This window comes from Hemiscyllium ocellatum, chromosome 16, assembly GCF_020745735.1.
Source record: "Hemiscyllium ocellatum isolate sHemOce1 chromosome 16, sHemOce1.pat.X.cur, whole genome shotgun sequence".
Taxonomy (NCBI): domain Eukaryota; kingdom Metazoa; phylum Chordata; class Chondrichthyes; order Orectolobiformes; family Hemiscylliidae; genus Hemiscyllium; species Hemiscyllium ocellatum.
In genome coordinates this window covers 34156720-34179145 of record NC_083416.1, presented here as the reverse complement: position 1 = coordinate 34179145, position 22426 = coordinate 34156720, and the positions used below count along the sequence as shown (strand labels likewise).

At 41.0% G+C, this 22426-nt stretch overlaps 1 protein-coding gene across 5 annotated transcripts in view; it reads left to right on the top strand.

Annotated features, from left to right (window-relative positions):
• Positions 1–22426, top strand: part of arhgef37 (Rho guanine nucleotide exchange factor (GEF) 37) — a 169812-nt gene that overhangs the window by 115035 nt on the left and 32351 nt on the right. For all 5 annotated transcript variants that reach the window (XM_060836771.1, XM_060836770.1, XM_060836769.1 and 2 more), the window contains 3 exons: positions 2055–2159; positions 8042–8155; positions 8248–8577. In XM_060836771.1, the coding sequence (XP_060692754.1) occupies positions 2055–2159; positions 8042–8155; positions 8248–8577 (549 nt within the window). The remainder of the gene's footprint in view (positions 1–2054; positions 2160–8041; positions 8156–8247; positions 8578–22426) is intronic.

Sequence of the window (22426 nt, the reverse complement as noted above, 5' to 3'; positions counted from 1 at the left end):
GTTAGAGACTATGAGAAAAAAAACTATAAATAATTTAAAAGAAGACAAAATAAAGGCCTAATACTAAGACCCAATGGAAGCCATTAGACTAGTGTCCAGGCAGAGACTAAACTATTCAGTGGTCCACAGAATGAAAATCAAGGTTTATTAACTTCCCATTCTCAATTCCTATGGCCTGACATTTTTCCATGAACCCACTCTGAAATCTACATGTGCTAGTGTCAGTTACATTTTGGATCGAAGCAGGCTTCAGCTGGATACTTAAAGAAACCTTTTTGGCAATCAGCTAAGAATGTCAATAAGATAAGTGTGTCTTTAGGTCAATGCAGTTGGGAGATAGAGAGAGGGAAGACTGGGGTAGTAGAGGATTGGAGCCAGCAATGAAGATTTCCCTGTGTGGTCCAGACAAATAGGGGATCCACAATGAATTTCTTTCACAGATCTTGTGTAAAGATTACAGTCAGGTCTCATTGACTTAATTGGAACCTGATCCACAAAATTAAAGTTAAAAATCACACAACATCAGGTTATAGTCCAGCAGGTTTTTTTTTAAAGGACAAACTTTGGAGTGCTGCTTTTTCATCAGGTAGCTACCTGACGAAGGAGCAGCACTCTGAAAGCTCATACTTTCAAATAAACCGATTGGACTATAACCTGGTGTTGTGATTTTTAACTTTGTCCGCCCCAGTCCAACACCAGCATCTTCACATCATGGCTACAAAATTAAAGTGAGACTCCATTGCTTTCAGTGGTGGTCCTTTCCACCTCTCTGAAAGAATAGGTCACAATTGCCTCCTGAGGGGTGACATCAAGTTAATCATGGTATGTTGCTCCAGTCTTTTTAACTGCTCCCCGACAGGGTTAAAATCATTTCTTGAGGCACAGGAAAAGAGTAATAGAAAATGGAAAAAAGATTTTTTAAGTTTGGTGTGAATAATTTTAAAGGAGGTCAATTAGCCATTCTCCAGTAAACGTCACTGTGGTAACATTGTTAATTCTGACCTTTTGTCCCACATCCTCTTCATAGGATGGAATTTTCTCCTGTTTTCTCAGTTCATCTTTTAAAATCTCACACAACACGTTGTGGATGGCACAAATACTGGCAATAGTATTTAAAACCTCCCTCATTTAAAGTGTTCATACAGTGTCACATTGTGTATTTCATAGCTTAGTTGGTATGGTCGACAAATATTCAAATGATGAACAGGAAAAACACTTTGGTCCAGCCAAGTGATTCATCCAGTTACAATATTTTGCCTATGTCTCAAGATGACAGTCAAAATGGTGGTGCTGGAAAAGCACAGCTAATCAGGCAGCATCCGAGGAGCAGGAGAGTCGACGTTTCGACTATAAGCTCTTCATGTGGAATCAACACATTCCTGATGAAGAGCTTATGCTCGAAACATCGACTGTCCTGCTCCTCAGATGCTGCCTGACTGGCTGTACTTTTCCAGCACCACACGTTTTGACTCTGATCTCCAGCGTCTACAGTCCTCACTTTCTCTCAAAATGACAGTCTGTCCACTCTCCAAAAACCATGTGATCTCCTGGGGAAGGGAAATATGGAGAAGAAAATCTTAAGAAATTTCTCACCAACCCTAACAAAATTAAACCAGGAGTTTATTTTGGTTCCAATAATTCTATTACATGACCATCTAATAAAAGAGATTATCTCTGCCCTAACAAGGACAGATTTAAAAGGTTCTCCTTAAAACGACACGTGAATCGATTGATGTCACAGCATTCCTGATTGTTATGGGCTAATGAGCCTCCCTGTTTCTGGCAGATGTTTGTCCCTCACTAGAATAGCAGTGTCATATGGGGAAGGAATGAAGTGCAAGAGTTATGTTTCTAGTTTGATTGTACTACTGCCCTTTCATACAGAAGAGAGTATGAAATGTATTTGTGAAATCGTGGCTGTGATGGTAGTAAGTGATGCAGTACTGTTGAAATCAATTACTTAATTAATTGGATATTTCAAGTTGTTTGGTAATACTTAATGTTAAGCAAACAAGAATTTTTACATTTTTAAAAGGGCTGTCTCGTATTACTAGGTAAAAGACAAAGATTACGAGGATTCAGTGAAACTTTTCTATGTGATTGAAAAAAGTGTTACAACACTGAAGAAAAACACAGAAAGCTTGATAAAAAATATGGAGGTAACTCAGTATAATCTGTTATACCTTTTAACTCTCTTCTCTTGTAAAACTGTTCTTATTTGTTGAATCTTTGATACTTCTATTCCCTTATAATATAGAGATTGCATTTTATTTTGTCTTCCCTTTTATTGCTTTGCTACTTGAGTTTTTATTTATGCCTATTTACTTTCCCATTTTTAAATATTAATTTTTCATTCACTTTTGATTTATCACTGTGTTCTTTCATTATGTATGACCTTTGTACGTTTAGAGATAAGCATATGTGCATCAGAGGAATTCATTACACACCTGAAGAATTCAGGCACTGCCCCAGTTGCCCAAGAGTTTTAGATAATTTGGTCCTGTTAACTTATGCAGCTAATCTTACTTCACCCATCAACCCTCTCTTCATTATGTTGGTGTATAAGAACAAATATGGTGGGCTGACTGTGTCCAACAAGTCAATATGATGCATTTAGTGTGTGGGAGAAGAGAGTTAACATGTTTTCTGGTTTTGTGTGCTAGTTTAGTTCTAATTTTCAACCTAGATTGGTAGTTAGCAACCACATGAAACAGAAAGTCAAACATGTTGTGTACTGACAAGGAGAGACTTACAAGTCTTCAACTGACCTTTTATGACACGTGTAAATTTGTTCCTCATGTCACCAATCCAAAGCTTTAAAGAAACTTGAAAGTGGTTTAGCATCCATAGATGCAGTGAGCAGAACAACTGTCATGTACAGCTGCGATTATGAAGCAAATTGTCAACTATAGGCAAACAACTTCACTGTTCTGTGGATACTTTGGGAGAGTTGAAGGCGAAGGGAGTAAATTCTGAAAAATATCTGACATGGAGCCTAATGGCAGATGAATATTTAAATATATCATCTTTTAGCCAAATCTTCACACTAAAACAATGCTTGGGGCTTCTTAATGCCTTTTGGCCTCACCTGGAATGGTCAAGAGGTGATACCCCTGATATTTGGAAACCCAGGGACTCCATAAACTTCTCCCAAGCTGGTACCTTGAACTTTCGGTTTGATTGCAGAACATCAACACAACACAGTTGTTAGTGGTTACAGTGATAAGTCCAAATTGATTGGTGTTGAGAACAGGTGTTGTTGGCTGTCTTGAGAGTGGGATGGACAATTAGATCACACTGGTCAGCCACTGCTCATTCCAAGTAGGGAGCTCCTGTCTAGAAAGGTGCTGACTCTTCATGGTCCAGCTGCTCCGTTGGGTGCTTGAAACCTTAGAGTAACAACTTGATGCATTCCCTTGACCAGGAAAACAAATGAAATGAATGAAAGAAGATGCCAACTCCTCAATTGACAAGTTGGAACATCAAGACTATGTGCATGAGACTGACTGATCATTCATGACGAGAGATATCAGATCAAGAAAACTCTGAATGCATGAAGAGCTGCTTGGGGGAAAGTCCACCAGACTATTAGTTAGTCTGTTAATAAGTACTGTTTACAAATCTGCCAGGGTATGCAGATGTCAAGGGTGTGTATGACAGATCAAAAAGGCAACTGGCCCATCAGCAAATAAAACATTTTCGTTGAAAATAAAGGAAGGCTAAGTTATCATTTGAACACCTCAAGCAAGGGAAACAGGCTCTCATGCAGCATCTGCACAGTTTCCTTGTCTCTGCTAGAGAGAGGGAGCGTTGTTCCAGAAAATGCGTACTTCAAAGTAAGTTACCATGTATAAGAACAAGGGTGACTTCAGAAACTGCATCAACTATCAAGACATTTTTCTAGTAAGAATTATGGGGAAGTATTTGCCTATTTTGACCTTGTCCAAATACAGATTTTGGCTGAACCCATCCATCCTGAATTCTAGTCTTATTTCAGAATTGGAAATCAACAACTGACATGATATTCTCAATCTAACAGCTGTAAGGAAAATGACATTAACAACGAAGATCACTACATGTTGTCTTTATCACTTTTGTTAAAGAAATTCACTCTTCATAAAGAAGTCCTTGTTTTGACCGACCCTGTAACTACAATATTTATGTGGCTGGTCCAGTTCAGTTTTATGTCAATGGTAACCCCAGAATGTTTCCCAATGGAGAATTCAGCAATGATAATACCATTGAATGTCAAGGTGAGATGGTTCGAGTCATTTGTATTGGAAATGATCATTACCTGGCACTTGTGCAGCACAAATGTTACTTGCCACTTATCAGCCTGAACCTGAATGTTGTCCAGGTCTTGAGCCTGTTCAGCATCTGAACAATCACAGGGGTTAGTGAACATTGTGTAATCATCAGTAAAAATACCTGTTTTAACTTTATGTTGGTAAAAAGATGATTGATAAAACAGCTGAAGAGGTGGGTCCAGGACATTGACCTAGGAAACTCTCGCAGTGGTATCAGATCTGAGATGATTTACTTTCAAGAATCACAGTCGTCTTCAATTGTACCAAATATAAATCTAACCATTGAGAAATTTCCCTCTGATAGTTTTACAGTTTTATTGGGGCCTCTTGATGCCATACTGCTTTGATGTCAGGGGCAGTCAGTCTTGCCTCATATATAGGGTTCAGCTGTTTTCTCCATGTTTGGACCAAAGCTGTAATGAAGTGAGGAAGTGACTGATCCTGGTAGTATCCAAACTGAGTATTGATGAGCAGATTATTGTTAAACAGATGCTGCTTGATGGCACAGTTGTCAAACTCTTTCATCGCATTGCTAAAGATTGTAACTGGCAAAACTGTCAAGGAACTGTCCAAAAAATGTGTGAATGTAACAAAAAAAAAGTGTTAGGTATCTGAGTTTCGGTTGGCAGAAGCTGTTAGCAAACTTGAGTTGCATGACTGATTTCCCTAACTACCATTTTCAAAATGGAATGTCTAAGAAGTGAGCATTTTACTGGAAAGTCTAAACTGCTTATAGAGTGGAAATGCCTACTGGGGGGTAATTCTTAACAAAGTTGACCACCTTGACACAGATTTTTCCTCACCTTAAACCCCAAACCCAAGCCTACCATTGTAGTGTGGGAAAAATCAGTCTGCAACAAAGAAGTGTTTGAATTCAGAAGATGAATGCAATATTCATTATAGAAAAAAAAAGACTTGCACACACACCAGAACAGACAAATTTAATTTAAGTGAGAGATGAAAAATATCAACAATTTTCAATATTCTTTGGGTTCTTATTCATAAATACTGCTGGGATACTTACTTATTTAATATAGTTTTATTTCATTATTATAACTTTGTTAGACCAATGAAGCACAGGTACTGGATAGATATTTGGAGCCTTTACACATTTAAAGTAAATAGTGTATTACTTAAATATATTAATTATGTGCATAATTTTCCCCCAATAATTTCAGGTTTTTATGGTCTTTTTGCCTTTCTGTTAGATATTCTGTTTGTTTAACCAAATATTTTTGTGAATAATATAGAATGGAACATTTATCTAGAAGTTATAAATCATTCTATTGTAAAGAACTTATTCTAAATAGAAAATATAATTACAAAATCCTACATATATCTGAAGTAATTGTGTATTCTGTAACTCTATTATCATAATTACAAATTTAGAAGTCTCTCTTGACATATGATAGACAGCCTCAACTAAAATGTTCTATTTCTGTGGTGGCCTTTACAAAATGAATATTCACCATTTGATGCCAACAGTCTGAAATTAGTTTCAGCCATGGAAAACTAACTCTGTTTTTCACTTTCTTTCATGTGCTTTTGTATGTATATAGGGTTTGGGTTGGGGGAGGCAACAGGGTAACTTTCAGGAAAAAAATGTAGATGTGATACTTATAAGAATAATAAACCTACATTACTTAAAGTATCTTTCCATGCCACACATACCGCAACTGCTGGATTATATAACTCCAAAGGAAATCTTGAAAAATGTACTGCCAATATTGATTTTTGTCAAGGAGACAGTTATCAGGAATGGGGGAGTTACAAATACTCTGATCCTGCCTCTACATTGAGGGAACCTACCTGGCCTATTTATATTGTCAATGAAGTGGGCATGGACAACAGATAAGCCCAGCACTTCTGCATTCAGACTCAAACTTGTGGTGCACAGATGGGAAGGCCAGCTGATTAGAAGGCTCACCTATGTTTACTGGGACATTGGCCCAGTTGTAATGATCACTGTGTGTGATCCTCCATCATTCATCCTCATGCCTCTCATATATTTCTTACCCTCTCAAATCTCCACAGCCCCCCTCCATGGCTGTTCACATTCCCCATGCAGTTTCCATTTTTCCAATATAATATTTTTTATTATCTATTATGTTCAGAATCAATGGAGCCATTAGCAAGTCTTTGTAAGTCGCCTGAAATTGACAGCATAAGCAGGGGTGTTAAGAAGTTCTTCTGAAAAGAGCTGCTCATTTTACAATCTCGTAAAAATGTCAAGCGCATTTAGCAATTTGTAGTGTCATTGACAGAAAGTTTTAATCCACTTCACATCTTATGTAAATATGCATACAGACGTTGTAAAAGCTCTTCAAGGAAAGAACAGGTTATTACAAAGTAATGTAGATGTCAGCTAAATTAACCTAGCTATCCCCATGCTCATTCAAGCATTCATAATGAGGACATCTGGCAAAACAGATGTTTGACTATCAGCTCGAACTGTTTCTGAAGGCCTAGTTATGAATTTTGGGTCAAATTTCAAGGTTGTCTAATGAATTCAGCATTTGAAGCAATGCTGGCACAGCTTGCAGGACAGTACTCATTTTGTTTGATTAAAATTTTAATTACTATGTACTAACCCGATCTTTTCAACAAAGGTTTATCCAGTGTTTGGCTGTTTATTTAAACAACATTAAGAGGTGTGAAGTGGATTGAAGCATTTTGTAACTGATATTATGAATAGCAATGTGTGATTTACAGCTTTATGAAAAGTAAGAATAGCAATGTTTCTCAAAAGAAATGGCCTTTTGGCTTTTTTACTTTAATATTGACTTAGAACTACAGTCACCCTGGTTCATGAGTTCTCCACGGTTGGAAAAACCATATCTCTAAAGAAACTCCATCAAAACTATCTAGGGACATGGTGGACAATAATGTTGAAATGACCACTGCCACAATGAAGCTAGCAAGAATGGGAACATTGTATGCTGGCTTGCTACCTTACCCCTGTGCTGGCACACATTTCTAGAGTCAGAAATGAAGTCAAGAACTGCAGAACTGTGTTTCACACACTATTTATAAAGGCCTACTGATCTTTTCAAGCTCCACAATAATCCAGGCTTAGCAAGGTTAGTAACTTCCTCTATTATTATATTCTAATATAAATCCATCTGCATTAAGCATATGCATTCTTAGATACTCAGTCAGTTAATTGACACTATCATGCATAAAATAGAGTCTAAAGACTGACACAAGGATCACTTGAGTGAAGTATTTACATTTAAAAAGCAATAATTCATCACTTAAATTTATCTAGAATCAGGCTAAGAACTGTGATAACAGAGGAACTTTAAAATTGAAATATGGCAAATGTGTACCATCAGGTCACATACAGGCTCAGAGGGATTGCTTTTAACAAAGGCTATCGAGTTCATTGAAGGATTGATTCTTTTTTTTTCCTCACGGCACTGGTTTTAACCTTTCATTTTTGGTCTCGCTCTATCAAACATGTCTTCCCCCTAAGTTAAAGGAAGAAATCTATTTGATCCCTATATCCAATTTCTAGAAAACCAAAATTAAATTTAGGTAATTCAAGGTGAAGAAACAGTTACTGCACAAATAATGGCTGGCCTCAGATATATTTAGCACTCTTTCTAAAGCTGACATGATATATTAGCTAAGTATACTAATGTCAAAGAATCATGCATCCATTATACACTAAAATACAGTTACATCTGGCATTGTTCCACCTTTAAATTGTATTGTCTTTAATTTTGGCTCAGCATTTTCAAAACTTACAGTCCTACCATTATGTACCCAATTTGGTGGATGAACATACTACAATCTGCTATCAAGAATTTATACAGATACTTCATCAGATGATAATTCCTGAATTTGTAAGTAATGGCAGTGTATTGACATACATTTAGTAAGCATTAGAGATTTAATTTTACATGTGGTTTATATTAAATGTTTTTGTTTCAAACAGAAACGAAGATTGAAATCAATAATTTATGAACCGCTGTGTGCCCTCTCAAATTTGTTCAGTAGCCCACAGCAACTGGTTAAAAAACATAATGATAAGTTCTTAGATTATGAAAAAATTCAAGAGAAAATAAAGGAAGAAGGTAATGCGTCTTATGAAGAGAAGGCTGCTATAGAGACGTACAAAGCACTGCATTCTTTATTACTTATTGAGCTCCCTAAATTTAACAGCATTGTACTACAGCTACAATCACAGATTCTTCAAGCAATTATGACCATTCATCGTGACTTGGCCAACAATGTGCTTCAATTCATCACTCAGCATCTGCATGAGGTAATATTTCAGCTTGCATTGTCACTTGAATTAGAGGGATTCATTGATGAATTTAATAGCAATTTTGTATTTTTCCTATCTGGTGACTAGGTACAAATCTAACCTAGCTTTGTGGAAAATATTAGCTCTTCTGTAAAGTTGCTTTTATCTGTAAGGGTTGCAGATCACTGAAAGTGCACCAGTTTCCCTCCATTAGCTCCAACACACTCCAACAAACATTTCCATGCTCAAGAAAGCAACAGCACACTAGGTCATGAAATTAACATTTATAAATGAGTCATCACATTATCAGAATTGGTTGCAGGAGATTAAGCAGGGAAGGTTTGTGATACGTAGCTGAGCCCAGTATCATCAGCACCTGGTTTACAAATGGAATCACCAAAGCACAGGGATTTCTCTCAGAGACAAAAAATAATTGACAACAGAAAATTGTCTGAAGAGGAAAGGATTTTGTACAATTTTGATGGAGATTACAGCATAAATTGGCATCAGTGTGACAATTATTATAAAGTTATGAAATGAATAGTTTATTCAGAAAGGACATAAGAGACATAATGTTAAAAAGGGTAGGTCACACTGAGGCCAAGTTGAGTTTGTTCTTTGTGCACAGAAGAGAGAAGCTTTTTGTTACATCTATTCGATAGCCAAGTTGTACAGGAGAGGAGGAAGAAGAGTGGAAGAGCAGTAATAAAGGGATTCTTTAGTTCAGGAAACACTCAGGCATTTCTGTGGTGTTCAAAATGATAGTATGTTGCCTTCCTGCTGCTAGGACCTACATTATCACAGAACAGCTACAGGACCTTCTTCTGGGAGAAGGGGATCAGCTTGAGGTTATGGTACAGATTGCTACTATTGACAGGTAAGAATGGTTATGCAATCAGAATTTGTGGAACTAGGCAGAAGATTAACAAGCAGGACATCAAGTATAGTAATCTTTGGGTTATCCCCAGTGCCATGTGCATGTCTGTACAGAACTAAAAATGTGTTGCTGGAAAAGCACAGCAGGTCAGGCAGCATCCAAGGAACAGGAGAATCGATGTTTCAGACAGAAGCCCTTCTTCAGGGCTTATGCCCGAAACGTTGATTCTCCTGTTCCTTGGATGCTACCTGACCTGCTGTGCTTTTCCAGCAACACATTTTCAGCTCTGATCTCCAGCATCTGCAGTCCTCACTTTCTCCCTGTACAGAAGTATAAAGGAAGACAAATGAATGTCTTGCTGGAGGTATGATGCAGGAGGAAGGGCATTGCATTCCTGGAATACTGGGACTAGCTGTAAGGGAAATGGCACTTGTACACTCCTGATGAGTTGCAGTGGAAAGAAGTTGTGACCAAGTTCCTTGTGAAGCATTTGATAGTGCTGTTGGGGAGAGTTTAAACTAACTGAACCCAGAGAGAAGGCTGAGAATGTGGGTCAACTAACTCCACGTGAGGCTGGTAAAGCATGACCAAGTCACCTGTTTGTCTTGGAGAGAAGGCTGAGGGGAGATTTGATAGAAATAATGTGCTAAGCTCTGTAATGACCAAACCAAATATCATGTGAATACGTGCTGATATTTCAAGAGAGAGCACTTCCTGATCTGTAAGCCTTTTATAAGCAATATAAACTTGTTGAACCATCATGAGAAAAATTGAATTTTTAAACTTGTTAAAATTACCTGGTCTGTCAAAGTTATCTGGTTTGCTTGCATCACATTCCACTAAATAATGAGCAAACCTAATTTTCAGTTAAGTAACTATTTTGACATGATAAAGCCACATTTAAAAATATCTGATAAGCTATTTAAGTAGAACTATTAAGATGGTAGAATGTTAAAATATTTCAAGGGGAAGGAAGTGTTGGATCCTAATGGTTAGACTCGTTCAGGGGAAAGATGGCTGTTCATGAGCTGGAGATCCATAATTTCAAGGAGTGACTATTCCAGTGGCTGTTTAATTGAGCCATGATATCGATACCTCATTTCCAGACTTCCTGGTCATTTAAAATGGGCAAGCATAATGACAACCTGCAGTGTGATTTTAAGGTTCAATATTGAAAAAGGGGATCAGAAACAGACCCATTGTGAAGAAAAAGTACCAGCTACTTGCAACGTGGAAACTCTCAAGGGAAGGCTGCTCCATGATTCCTTGACACGTTACTGCATATCATGTTTTAAGAGGCATTTTTTCGGAGTGGCCTGGGGAAAGAAGCTTAGCACTAAGACCAAGCTGTTGAAAATGTGTTGCTGGTTAAAGCACAGCAGGTTAGGCAGCATCCAAGGAATAGGAAATTCGACGTTTCGGGCATAAGCCCTTCATCAGGAATCATTCCTGATGAAGGACTTATGCCCGAAACGTCGAATTTCCTATTCCTTGGATGCTGCCTAACCTGCTGTGCTTTAACCAGCAACACATTTTCAACTGTGATCTCCAGCATCTGCAGACCTCATTTTTTACACTAAGACCAAGCTGGCCCATCTGAAAAGGTAGTGTTTGAGGAGTGTGGTGCTTCACTTCTGGATACACTGCTGCAACAGTTTCAATGACCTTGACAGACTGGAAAGGTGAGTGTCATCTTACATTGAAGTGCCAATACCCAGATTCTAGCTTTCCCAGCATTCTGCTCAGCACAAAGTCTGCTTCCTGTTAGCAATGACAGAATTTGCCCCTGCACTGATGTAGGCGGGGCAGTTTTTGGTGGCCTGTGATCCAAAAGCTAGAGGATGTTGGCCACATTGAGAAAGCAGAACTTGGAAATGAGCAGCCAGCTTCAAGTTTGACTGAATCTACAGGGGGAGCATATAGGGGTCACAGGAAAAGGAAGAGAAAGGATTTGTAGTTACTCAAGGATAATCACTTGGGTGTTTAACACTGATAAATTGTCAAGTTTACATTCCATGCTTATGCATTGTAAACTTTGGGCAGCATTTATTGACCTTGTGGAAGTAAGAAGATGGTAAAACAGGGTGAGCCTGTGTGAGGTCAACTAACCTATAGTATCATGCCACCAATCAAAGTTACCAGATGCAAGAGGGAAGACGGATCACTGATATATTGATGACAGCAGTTAAGTTTGTTCAACAGCCAGATGGCTTCTTTCAACAGCCCATCTTTTTCTGAACCTACAAACAACCAATGGAATGCATTGAGGATCAGAGTCTCATCTATTTAAACATGGCATGATCTTAGCAAGCAGCGGAGTTGTGGTGGGAGAAGTCAGCTATACTGTAAAGCAGTCTGAGGGTTACGCTTTCAAAAGAGATGTTATCAACTGAGAATCAGGAGAGGTTATTAAAGTATCCAGTACACAAAAAAAGGATAATGAGTTTAGAAAAGGTTAGGAATCAAACTTTGAACACACTGGATAAATGAATAATAATGAGAAGAGGGACTGTCAATATAGGACTGAAGGTGTTGTATCTGAATGTGTGCAGTATATGAAATAAGGTAAATGAGCTTGTGGCGCAGATGAAAATTGACAGGTATGATGCGGTGGGCATCACAGAGATGTGGCTGCAAGGGGGATGAGGATAGGGAGCTAAATATCCTAGAATATTCATCCTATCAAAAAGACAGGCATTTGGGCAGAGGGTGTGGGGCTACTTTGTAAAAAAATGAAATTAAATCAATAGCAAGAAATGAAGTACGGTCAGATGATGTAGCTTCCAAACAATAGTCAGGATTTGGGGCATAAAATGCATCAAGAGATAGAAAATGTGTGTTAGAATGGGAAGGTTACAGTGGTCACGGGGGTTTCAATATGCATGTGGATTGGGAAAACTAGGTTGGTAATGGATCACGAGAAAAGGAATTTGTGGAATGTCTAAGAGATGGCTTTTTAGAACAGCTTGTAATGGAGCCCACTAGGGATCAGGCAATTCTGGACTTAATGTTGTGCAATGAGGCAGACTTGATGAGGATGCTTAAGGTGAAGGAACCCTCAGGAGGCTGTGAATATAATATAATAGAATTTACTCTACAATTTTGAGAAGGAGATGGTGGAATAAGATGTAACACTATTATAGTTGAATAAAGGCAACTACAGAGGCATGAAGGAGGAGCTGACCAGAATTAACTGAGAGAGGAGCCGAGCAGGAAAGACAGTGGAATAGCAATGGCAGGAGTTTCTGGGAGTAACCTGGGAGATTCAGAAAAATCCCGAGGAGATAAAGATAGGATGAGGCAACTATGGCTAGCCAAGGAAGTCAGGGACAGCATAAAAGCAAAAGATAAAGCATATAATGTGGCAAAGAACAGTGGGAAGCCAGAGGATTGAGAAGCTTACAAAGACAAGAGGACAATGAAGAAAGAAATAAGGAGGAAAAAGATTAAATATGAAGCTATCTGGTAATATGAGGAAAGATTGTAAGAGTATTTTTAGATATATAAAGGACAAAAGAGAGGCAAATGTGGACTGCTAGAAAATGATGCTGGAGAAGTAGTAATGGCGAACATAGAAGTGGGGCTGAGGAACTGAATACGTACTTTGAGTCAATCTTCATGGTGGAAGACAAGAGTAATATGCCAAAAATTTAAAAGAGTAGGGGGGCAGAGATGATTATGGTGGCCATCACCAAGGAGAAGGTGCTAGAGAAACTGCAAGGTCTGTAAGTAGATAAATCACCTGGACCAGATGGGCTACATCCTAGAGTAATAAAAGAGATAACTGAAGAAATAGTGGAGGCTTCAGTAGTGACCTTTCAAGTATCGCTGGAGTCATGGAGGGCCCCAGAGGACTGGACAATTGCTAATGTAACCCCCTGTTTAAGAAGTGAGTAAGGCAAAAGACAGGAAATTGTAGATTGATTAGCCTGACCTCAGAAGCTGGTAAGACTTTGGAATCCATTGTGAAGGGTGAGATTTATGAATACTTGCAAGAGCATGGTAAAGTAGGGCAAAGTCAGCATGGTTTCACCAAAGGGATGCCATGCCTGATAAATCTGATGGAGTTCTTTCAGGAGGTAACAAGCAGGTTAGACCAAGGAAAGCCAATGGATGTTATCTATCTGATCTTCCAGAAGGCTTTTGACAAGGTGCCGCACAAGAGGATGCTGAGTAAGATACAGGCTCATGGTGTTGGAGACAAGGTGCTAGCATGGATAGGAGATTGGTTGTCTGACAGAAGGCAGAAAATGGGGATAAAAGGGTCCTTCTTGGGACAGAAGTCTGTGATCTTCCAGTAGTGGTGTTCTACAAGTGTTGGGATCACAACTCTTCACAAAAAATTAATGTTCTGAATGAAGGAACTGAGAGCAATCTGGCTAAGTTTGCAGATGATACAAAGATAGGGGGAGAGGCAGTTAGTATTGAGGAGGTGGAGAGGCTGCAGAAGGACTTGGACAGGTTAGGAGAACGGGGAAAGAGGTGGCAGATGAAATACAACGTGGGAAAGTACAAGGTCATGCACTTTGGTAGGAAGAATAGAGGCACATAGAGCATTTTCTAAATGGGGAAAAAATTTAAAAATCTGAAATGCAGAGGAACTTGGGAGTCCTAGTCCAGGTTTCCCTTAAGGTAAACTTGCAGGTTGAGTCAGTAGTTAGGAAAGCAAATACATTGTTGTAATTCATCTCGAGAGGACTAGAATATAACAGCAGGAATGTACTTCTGAGGCTTTATAAGTCGCTGGTCAGATCACATTTAGAGTATTGTGAGCAATTTTGTGCCCTTTATCTCAGGAAAGATGTATTGGCTCTGGAGTGGGTCCAGAGGACATTCACAAGAATGTTCCCAGGAATGAAAGCCTTAACATGAGGAACGTTGGAGCACTGTGGGATTGTACTTGATAGAATTTAGTCGGATAAGGGGGATCTGATTGAAACTTACAGAATACTGAACTGCCTGGACAGAGTGGACATTGGGAAAATGTTTCCATTGGCAGGAGAGATGAGGGCCTGAGGGCACAGTCTTAAGAGTAAAGGGAAGACCCTCTAGAACAGAGAGATGAAGAGGAACAGCTTCAGCCAGGGAGTGGTGAATCTATGGAATTCATTGCCGCAGAAGGCTATGGAGGCCAGGGCATTGAGTATACAGTGGAAACTCAATTGTCCAAACGAGATGGGCGGGCACTATTTCGTTCAGATAATCGATTATTTGGAAAATCCTCTGGGGCTCGGAGTTTTAAAGTCTGCTCCTTGTTCAGGAGACTAGCAGCAGCACACATTGCGTGACACCTCACCCCCAATACCACCCCCGCCCGCCACCTACCCACGTCCAACAACACCCTCCTGACGCACCCTGTCCATCACCACCCCCCAACCCAGTCCAACCCTGTCCCTGCCCCCAGCAGAAAGCATGCGAGCCCCCGCCCACAATACCACACTTCCCCCCCCACCAGCCCCCAATCCCGACCCCTGCTCCCCCAACCCGGTCCAACACAGTCCCCGTCCACCAGCATAAAGTGCGCGAGCCCCTGCCACCCCCGCTCTGTCCACCCCCGCCCCCTCTCCGGGGCATCTGAACTGCACACCAACAACAAGACTGCTGCAGCTGCCTTTGTGGGGTAAGTCTCCAAATAGCACTCGCACACACAGCCACAGCCACACGCACAACTTTTTACTGCAAAGTTTTGACAAGATCCCTGTTTGCCCTGCACAGGACAATGTTGGAGAGATTATTTCTGGGTAGCGGAGGGTTAGGGTACACCCCTCTGTAAAACTCCAGGGAAAGTGTGGGGAGAGAGCAAGGGCAGGCGGTCAGTCATTTGGAGACAGTGCCTGTTTAATCACTGTAAACAAAAGACACGATCACTATTGGAAATATGTCTTTGATGTAATGTTTCTATCGAGATCTCCTTGGGATAATCTGATTTTCGGATAATTGGTATTCAGATAATCGAGGTACCCCTATATTTAAAACAAGCGAATCAAAGTTTACAGAGAGAAAGTGGGAAAATAGGATTAAACCTATCAGCTATAATTGAAAGGCAGAGCAGACTGAATGGGCTGGATGACCTAATTTCTGCTCCTAAGTTTAATGGTTGTATAAGTTTAGAGGCACAGCACATAGTGGGGCCAAAGCAAAATGTTGTGTTTGGAAAGGGGTCTCCCAGAGACAGGAGCTACTGGGAACAGGGCACCTGAGGCTCAATCCAGTGGATGCTGTTTGATGATGCTCCTCAATGATGGTGAGAGTGGCAGGAATGCAGCTGCCAGGAGAGCTTCAACAACTAGATGGAGCCATTGGACATGGATGAGGAGAGAGCATGGTGACAAGTGTGTAGTCTGATTGTGACAGAAGGCCTGTACCCAGATTTACTGTCAGAGATTCAACTTCATTAAAGCGTTTGAGTATCAATGTCTATGAAGATTGTGTCACTTCAGATATGGAGTGGTGGAACTAAACGACATCATGGAGCAGCAGTTAACGTCAATGAGAAATGGATTATTCCTCGTGTTTGTAGCCTTTAGGATGTTGAAGCTCATCTCTGTTTGCAGCAAAGCACAGTAACATGATTGTTGATGTGTGCTGGAATGAAGTGACATTGTCATCAGAGGGTACTCCACAATCTGAACTTAACAGTGGAATGGGAACCATTGTTTGTTCCTCATTAGCTGCCGTAGTAGGTGAAGGGAAATTATTTAAATGGAACAACTGCTCTGTCAACTGGTGCCTCCCTATGGTCAGGAGCTTCTGTGGTTTTAAAGGCCCACGCAGATTCTACAAGCCCCCAGAATCTATGAAATATTAGAGCCAACTATTACTTTACTCACTGTCTAATAACTTTCACACTTGTCATGTCCTTAGTAGCAGACTGCCCAGCCCTGATCCATTTACTCTCCATGTTTTTATCCGCTATTCGTACACCACTGCAATGAAAGGCACTTCACCACAGATTTGATGACGCTGCTGAATGCACTTCTCCTGCAGGTATGGTTATTCAGACACTATAAATGTGCATTGTGCCATTAAGCTGGTATGATATGATACCAATTCAGCCATTCGTGCAGAATTTACCCACGCATTTGTGTGCAGCCTGGCCCCACATTTCCTGGCTATCTTACAATTAATTCTGTGTTTCCAGTTTGCGGCTCTAATGACCACTCACTTTACCAGATCACAGAAGGTCATTGAATCTCTTCATACACTGGATCTAGGTTCCTGCAATAACCATTCAGCTTCTACAGTGTCTGTTGGCCCCATCTATGCATCAGTGATGAGACTTGGCCTTCCCCATCTGTTTGCTGGTAACAGGACTGTTTCCTTTCTCTGTTTGCACAAGCATCTCTGAAGGAATATCTGAATTGTGGAGCAGCTCATTCTTGTTCTCTTACCTTCCTCTGCTTTCCTGTTGTTGAGACTGCACCTTCCTCACCCCCTTCTTGTCTTCAGCCTACCTGATTGCTGCACATGCCTCTTTAAATGTGGTTAATGGACCAGCTCTTCAAGCTCTTAATTTGGCTGTTGCCAATAAAATACTATTAGGAATTCCTGGCACCCAGACCTATGCGGTGCTGATCCACGTTCTGAACTGACTCGGACCATCTGCCCAGTCACTAATTTTCAGGCTTTTATTTCAACGTTTCCTTGACCAGTTACCTCCGTTGTCTGTCACCTGTCCAGTGGCTGTAAGCCTTGAGGAAATTGGGATGACCAACGGATGTCAGTAAGAAGGTTAGGTTGTTAACTGTTGGGACTGTTTTGTACTGGCTTCTGGAAATGGACACAGTGAGTTCAGCATCAATGTGTCAGATGAGATTTAGATTAAGCATGTGTGAATGAGTCAGTCCTGGACATCTGATAATTAACCAGCTACAAGTACAGGCTCCTCTTGTTCCTTCTTCCCCAGTTTGTCCTCCAAAGAGTGATCATAGCCTTCCTACTTGTGCAGCTTCAGTTCTCTCTTCTTCATTGTATTGCATAATTTGCAATTGGTCACTACCATTCTGGAACTCTAATGGATATTTACTAAAAGGTATTGCGTACAGTTCTGATTGCCGCACTATAGGAAGGATATGGAAGCATTTGAAAGGATGCAGAGCGGATTTACTAGGATGTTGCCTGCTATGGAAGGAAGGTCTTATGAGGAAAGGCTCAGGGCCTTGAGGCTGTTTTTGTTAGAGCAAAGAAGGTTAAGAGATGACTTAATAGAGACATACAAGATGATCAGAGGATTAGATAGAGTGGACAGTGAGAGTCTTTTTCCTTGAATTGTGGTGGCTAGTACGAGGGGACATAGCCTTATACTGAGGTGTGATAGGTATAGGACAGATGTCAGTGGTTGGTTCTTTACTTAGAGAGTAGTAAAGCCATAGAATGCCCTGCCTGAAACAGTAGTAGACTCACCACTTTTAAGGATGTTTAAACGGTCATTGGATAAACATATGGATGAAAATGAAATCGTGTAGGGTAGATAGGCTTCAGATTGACTTCATTGATCAATGCAACACCGAAGGCTGAAGGCCTGTACAGTGCTGTACTGTTCTATGTTCAGTGTCACCAGGATCAGTCCAGGCACCTGAATCTCATCATCAGTATCTCATTGGCTTACTCTCAGTTATCATTCTTTTTGTTCCTGTTGCACCTTCTCTGAGTGTCATTATACAGTTCCTTACAGGTGTTATTTTCTGTGTCCTTAGAGGATAACTTTGATCTTCAAGAATCCACCCGTTGACTCTGCTTGACACTTATAACATCAGTCAGATAGTTGACTGATGAAATATGAAGGCATAATTGCAATTTCCCCGGTATCTTAAACAGACAAACGATATTGTTTTGGCTGTTTTACGCCTGCTGAGCATTAATGGAATGAAATCTCTTTCAATTAATGAATATTGCTGATTAATTTGAGGGCATGTACAATATATGACTGCCTTTACCTGTGAAAATTCAAGTGCCAAATCTGAGGACACTCTCATGATGACCTCATAGGCAACAAAATAGATGCAAATGTTGGCCTTGGCAAAAATGGTACCTGTCACCCTGGTGATCCACTAATAGGCAGCCATTTATAAGATTCTACAGATGTCACCAGCAGATTCTTGGAAGGAACTGGAAGTGCAAATATTCCGAGCTTGACTAAACCTAGGACCACAGATATCCTTAGGAGGTCTTGTTCTAGAAGTCCAGAAATGTCACCAATGATCTGTTATGAATGCCTGAATCTTTGAAGGCATTCCTGTACGGACGTGTCCAGAACGTTCATCCTCTACTTATATATTGTGTGTTGGGGGTATTGTCAGCAATGAGCTGGATCTCTGTATTCATCACCGCTGTTCTTGGGACAAGGCAGCTACTGCGCCTGATAATGTGTTTTATATTCTTTCATGGGATGTTAGCAACATTAACAAGGCCTTCATTTATTGCTAATTATCCTTGAACTGAGTAACGAAAAGAGAAATTGTTGGAAAACTCAGTAGGTCTGGCAGTAAGTATAGAGAAAAAATAGGATTGGTGTTTCTGGTCCAGTGACCCTTCTTCATAACAAATTTTAGCTGAGAAAAAGTTGATCTATATACTGAAGATGAGGAGGGATAGGAGTAAATGATAGGTGGAAATGAAGCACAGAGAGAGAGAGAACAATGGTTGGTGTTGAAGAAATTCTCCGTACTCAGACCTTGAGCATTGACGAAGTTTATTGTATGATATCATGGGAAGCACATCTTAGAACGGACCGGTACAACTTCAAGGCACTCTAGATCACCATGGATTTATATAGTCCAAACTAACAATTGCTCAATTAAACACAGAACTACAAAATAGTCACTAGATAGCCTATGTGAACATACACCAAGCAGAGTTGAGGTCTGGCTAAGACTATATATTAATGAGCTATTGTTTTTGGACCTTGAATCAATGCACACTACATTTGCATGCTGATTAGCAGATGTCTGTAGATAAACAATTCATGAGCTATGTGTGAAAAGCAGAATTTCTCATAACTACGGACACCTAAGGGCAAGGGGCCAAGCCAAGGCGAAAGCAGCACCTTCATTGACTAAAAATGGCTGCAAACAGGCAGTCCAGCAAAAAACAGCTTCCACAGTTGAACAGACAAAGGAATGGGTAAAGGTCAGTCTGATGGAATCAATAGCTGCCATTGGGGAAAGCTAAGGGAGGGGGTGCTCAGCCCCTCAAATTATTGAACTCAGTGTTGAGTCCTGAAGACTGCAGCAATCTTTTTGTTTCTAATTTCCTTCATCTGCAATTCTTTGTTTTTATTTTATTTAGTTTTGAACTAAGAAGTTTGCTAAGACATTGCAGAGGTAGTTAAGAAACAACCATATTGCAGCAGGTTTTTAATGTCATGTGGGCTGACTATACTTCATTTTCATTCTGGGATATGGTAAATTGCATCTGGAAATTCAGTATGATTACATTGCTCATCTATTAAATAATAAAGAAGTAAATCATTAAAATAGGGGAAAAGCTACTCAATCACAGAAATCTAAATTTTAATTGAAAGATGAATTAAAACCATCATAATTAGTCAGTCCACTCTGACTAAATAATCTCATCCAAACATTGGCCCTGTTAATAGTTCTTTGGGAACGAGACACAAAATGCGCTCAGGAGCCAATTTATCCTGCATCCGAGGAACTGTATCCCTTTTCCTGAATAGATCCAAGAGTAATACTGTGACAATGGGTGACGTTCATTATCCATGATGCTCTTTACTAAGGCCAAAACTCTTCTAGTAGATAGGCAGGAAGTTGGAAGAACACAGCAAGCCAGGCAGCATCAGGAGGTGGAGAAGTCAATATTTCGGGTGTAATGTTTCTTCAGGACTCAGGGGGATATAGGGGAGCTGCAGATAATGGGGTGGCAGGGGCATGGTGGTGATTTGGGGATAGGTGAAGACAGGCAGAGGGTGCGACCTGGTTGGTCAATGGGAGGGATGAATCCGGTTGGTGGGTCGGAGCATTGGAAGGTGGGGGGGGGGGAGAACTGGGAAGAGAGTAAGAGGATGGGAAGGGAGGTTATTTGAAATTGGAGAAGTCAATGTTGAGTCCTCTGTGCTGTAGGCTGCCAGGTCGGAAAATGACATGTTGTTCCTCCAATTTGCGGTTTTGGTTCATTGTGGCAATGGAGGAGGCCAAGGATGTTCATGTCAGAAAGGGAATGGGAAGGGAAATTAAAATGAGTGGTTACTGGAAGGTCCAGCCAGCCCACGCAGGCCCGCTGAGATGCTCAGTGAACCATTCCCTAAGTTTCTGTTTGGTCTCCCCAGTGTAGAGAAGACCACATCAGGAGCACCTGATGCAGTAAATTAGGTTGCAAAAGAGGCAGGTGTACCTCTGTCTCGCCTGGAAGGTCTATTTTGTGCCCTGGATGAGGGAGGTGTACCTGCAGAGTTTGCATCTTTGCTGGTTGCAGGGAAAGGTACCTGGGGGTTCAAGGGAGTTGATTGAGAGAGTTGTGCAAACCAAGGACTGTTTGAGGGAACAGTCCTTGCAGAAGGCAGAAAGGGATGGGGAGGGGAAGATGTTCTTGGTGCTAGGGTCTAGTTGGAGTTTGCAGAACTGTTTAAGGATGGTGTGTTGGATGTGGAGACAGGAGGGTTGGTAGGTGAAGACAAGGGGGCTCTGTCTTTATTGTGTTGGGAGAGGATGGGGCTTTAGAGCAGTGGAACAGGGAATGGAGGTAGTGCAGTGGAGGACTGTCTGCATGACAGAGGGACGAAAAGCATGTTGTTCGAAATAGGTGGACATCTGGGATGCTCACAAGTGGAATGTCTCCTCATCCAAGCATATGCAGTGGAAGCAGAGGAATTGGGAGAATGGGATGGTATTCTTGCAGGATACTGTGTGGGAAAAGGTGTAGTCCATGTAGTTATGGGAGTTTGTGGGTTTGTAGTAAACGTCCGTCTGGAGATTGTCACCGGAGATGGAAATGGAGAGGTCAGGAAAGGGGAGGGATCTGTCCGAGATGGACCAAGTGCATTTGAGCTGAAAATGTGTTGCTGGTCAAAGCACAGCAGGCCAGGCAGCATCTCAGGAATAGGGAATTCGATGTTTCGAGCATAAGCCCTTCATCAGGATGAAGGGCTTATGCTCGAAACGTTGAATTCCCTATTCCTGAGATGCTGCCTGGCCTGCTGTGCTTTGACCAGCAACACATTTTCAGCTGTGATCTCCAGCATCTGCAGACCTCATTTTTTACTCAAGTGCATTTGAGGGCAGGGTGGAAGTTGTGGGTGCAGTCGATGAACTGCTCCAGTTCAGCCTGGTGCAGGACGCTGCACTGATGCAATCACTGATGTAATAGCAGAAGAGTTGGGACACCGTGCCTGTGAAGAGGGACTGTTTGACATAGCCAATAAAGAGGCAGATATAGCTGGGCTCATCCGGGTGCTCGTGGCCACCCCCTGGATTTGGAGGAAATGGGAGGAGTTAAAGGAAATGTTATTAAGGGTGAGGACTGATTTGGCAAGGCAGAGGAGGGTATTGGTGGAGGGGGACTGGATGGATCTGTTGGTGAGGAAGAAGCCATCTTTGTGGGGTATGGACATATATAAGGACTGCATGACCATAGTGAAAGTAAAGCACTGGGAGTTGGGGAACTGGAGGTTACTGAAGAGATGGAGGGTGTAATTAGTGTTATGGATGTACTTGGGAAATGCCTGAACTCGGGGGGAGAGGTTAGAGTCGAGGTAGGACGAGATGGGGCAGAAGCATGCCGAGACTCTTCTAGAACAGATTTCTGCTCATCAAACTTTCTAGTTTAGTCATTTTTCTACCCTGAAAGAGCTTCCTAAGGCAATCATACCAGGCAAGGCTTCCAAAAGTGTAGCACCCTCAAAATTCATCTAGGTAAGTTTTGTGATTGTTGGCTGAAAATGTGTTGCTGGAAAAGCGCAGCAGGTCAGGCAGCATCCAAGGAGCAGGAGAGTCGACGGTTCAGACATGAGCCCTTCTTCAGGAATTCCTGAGG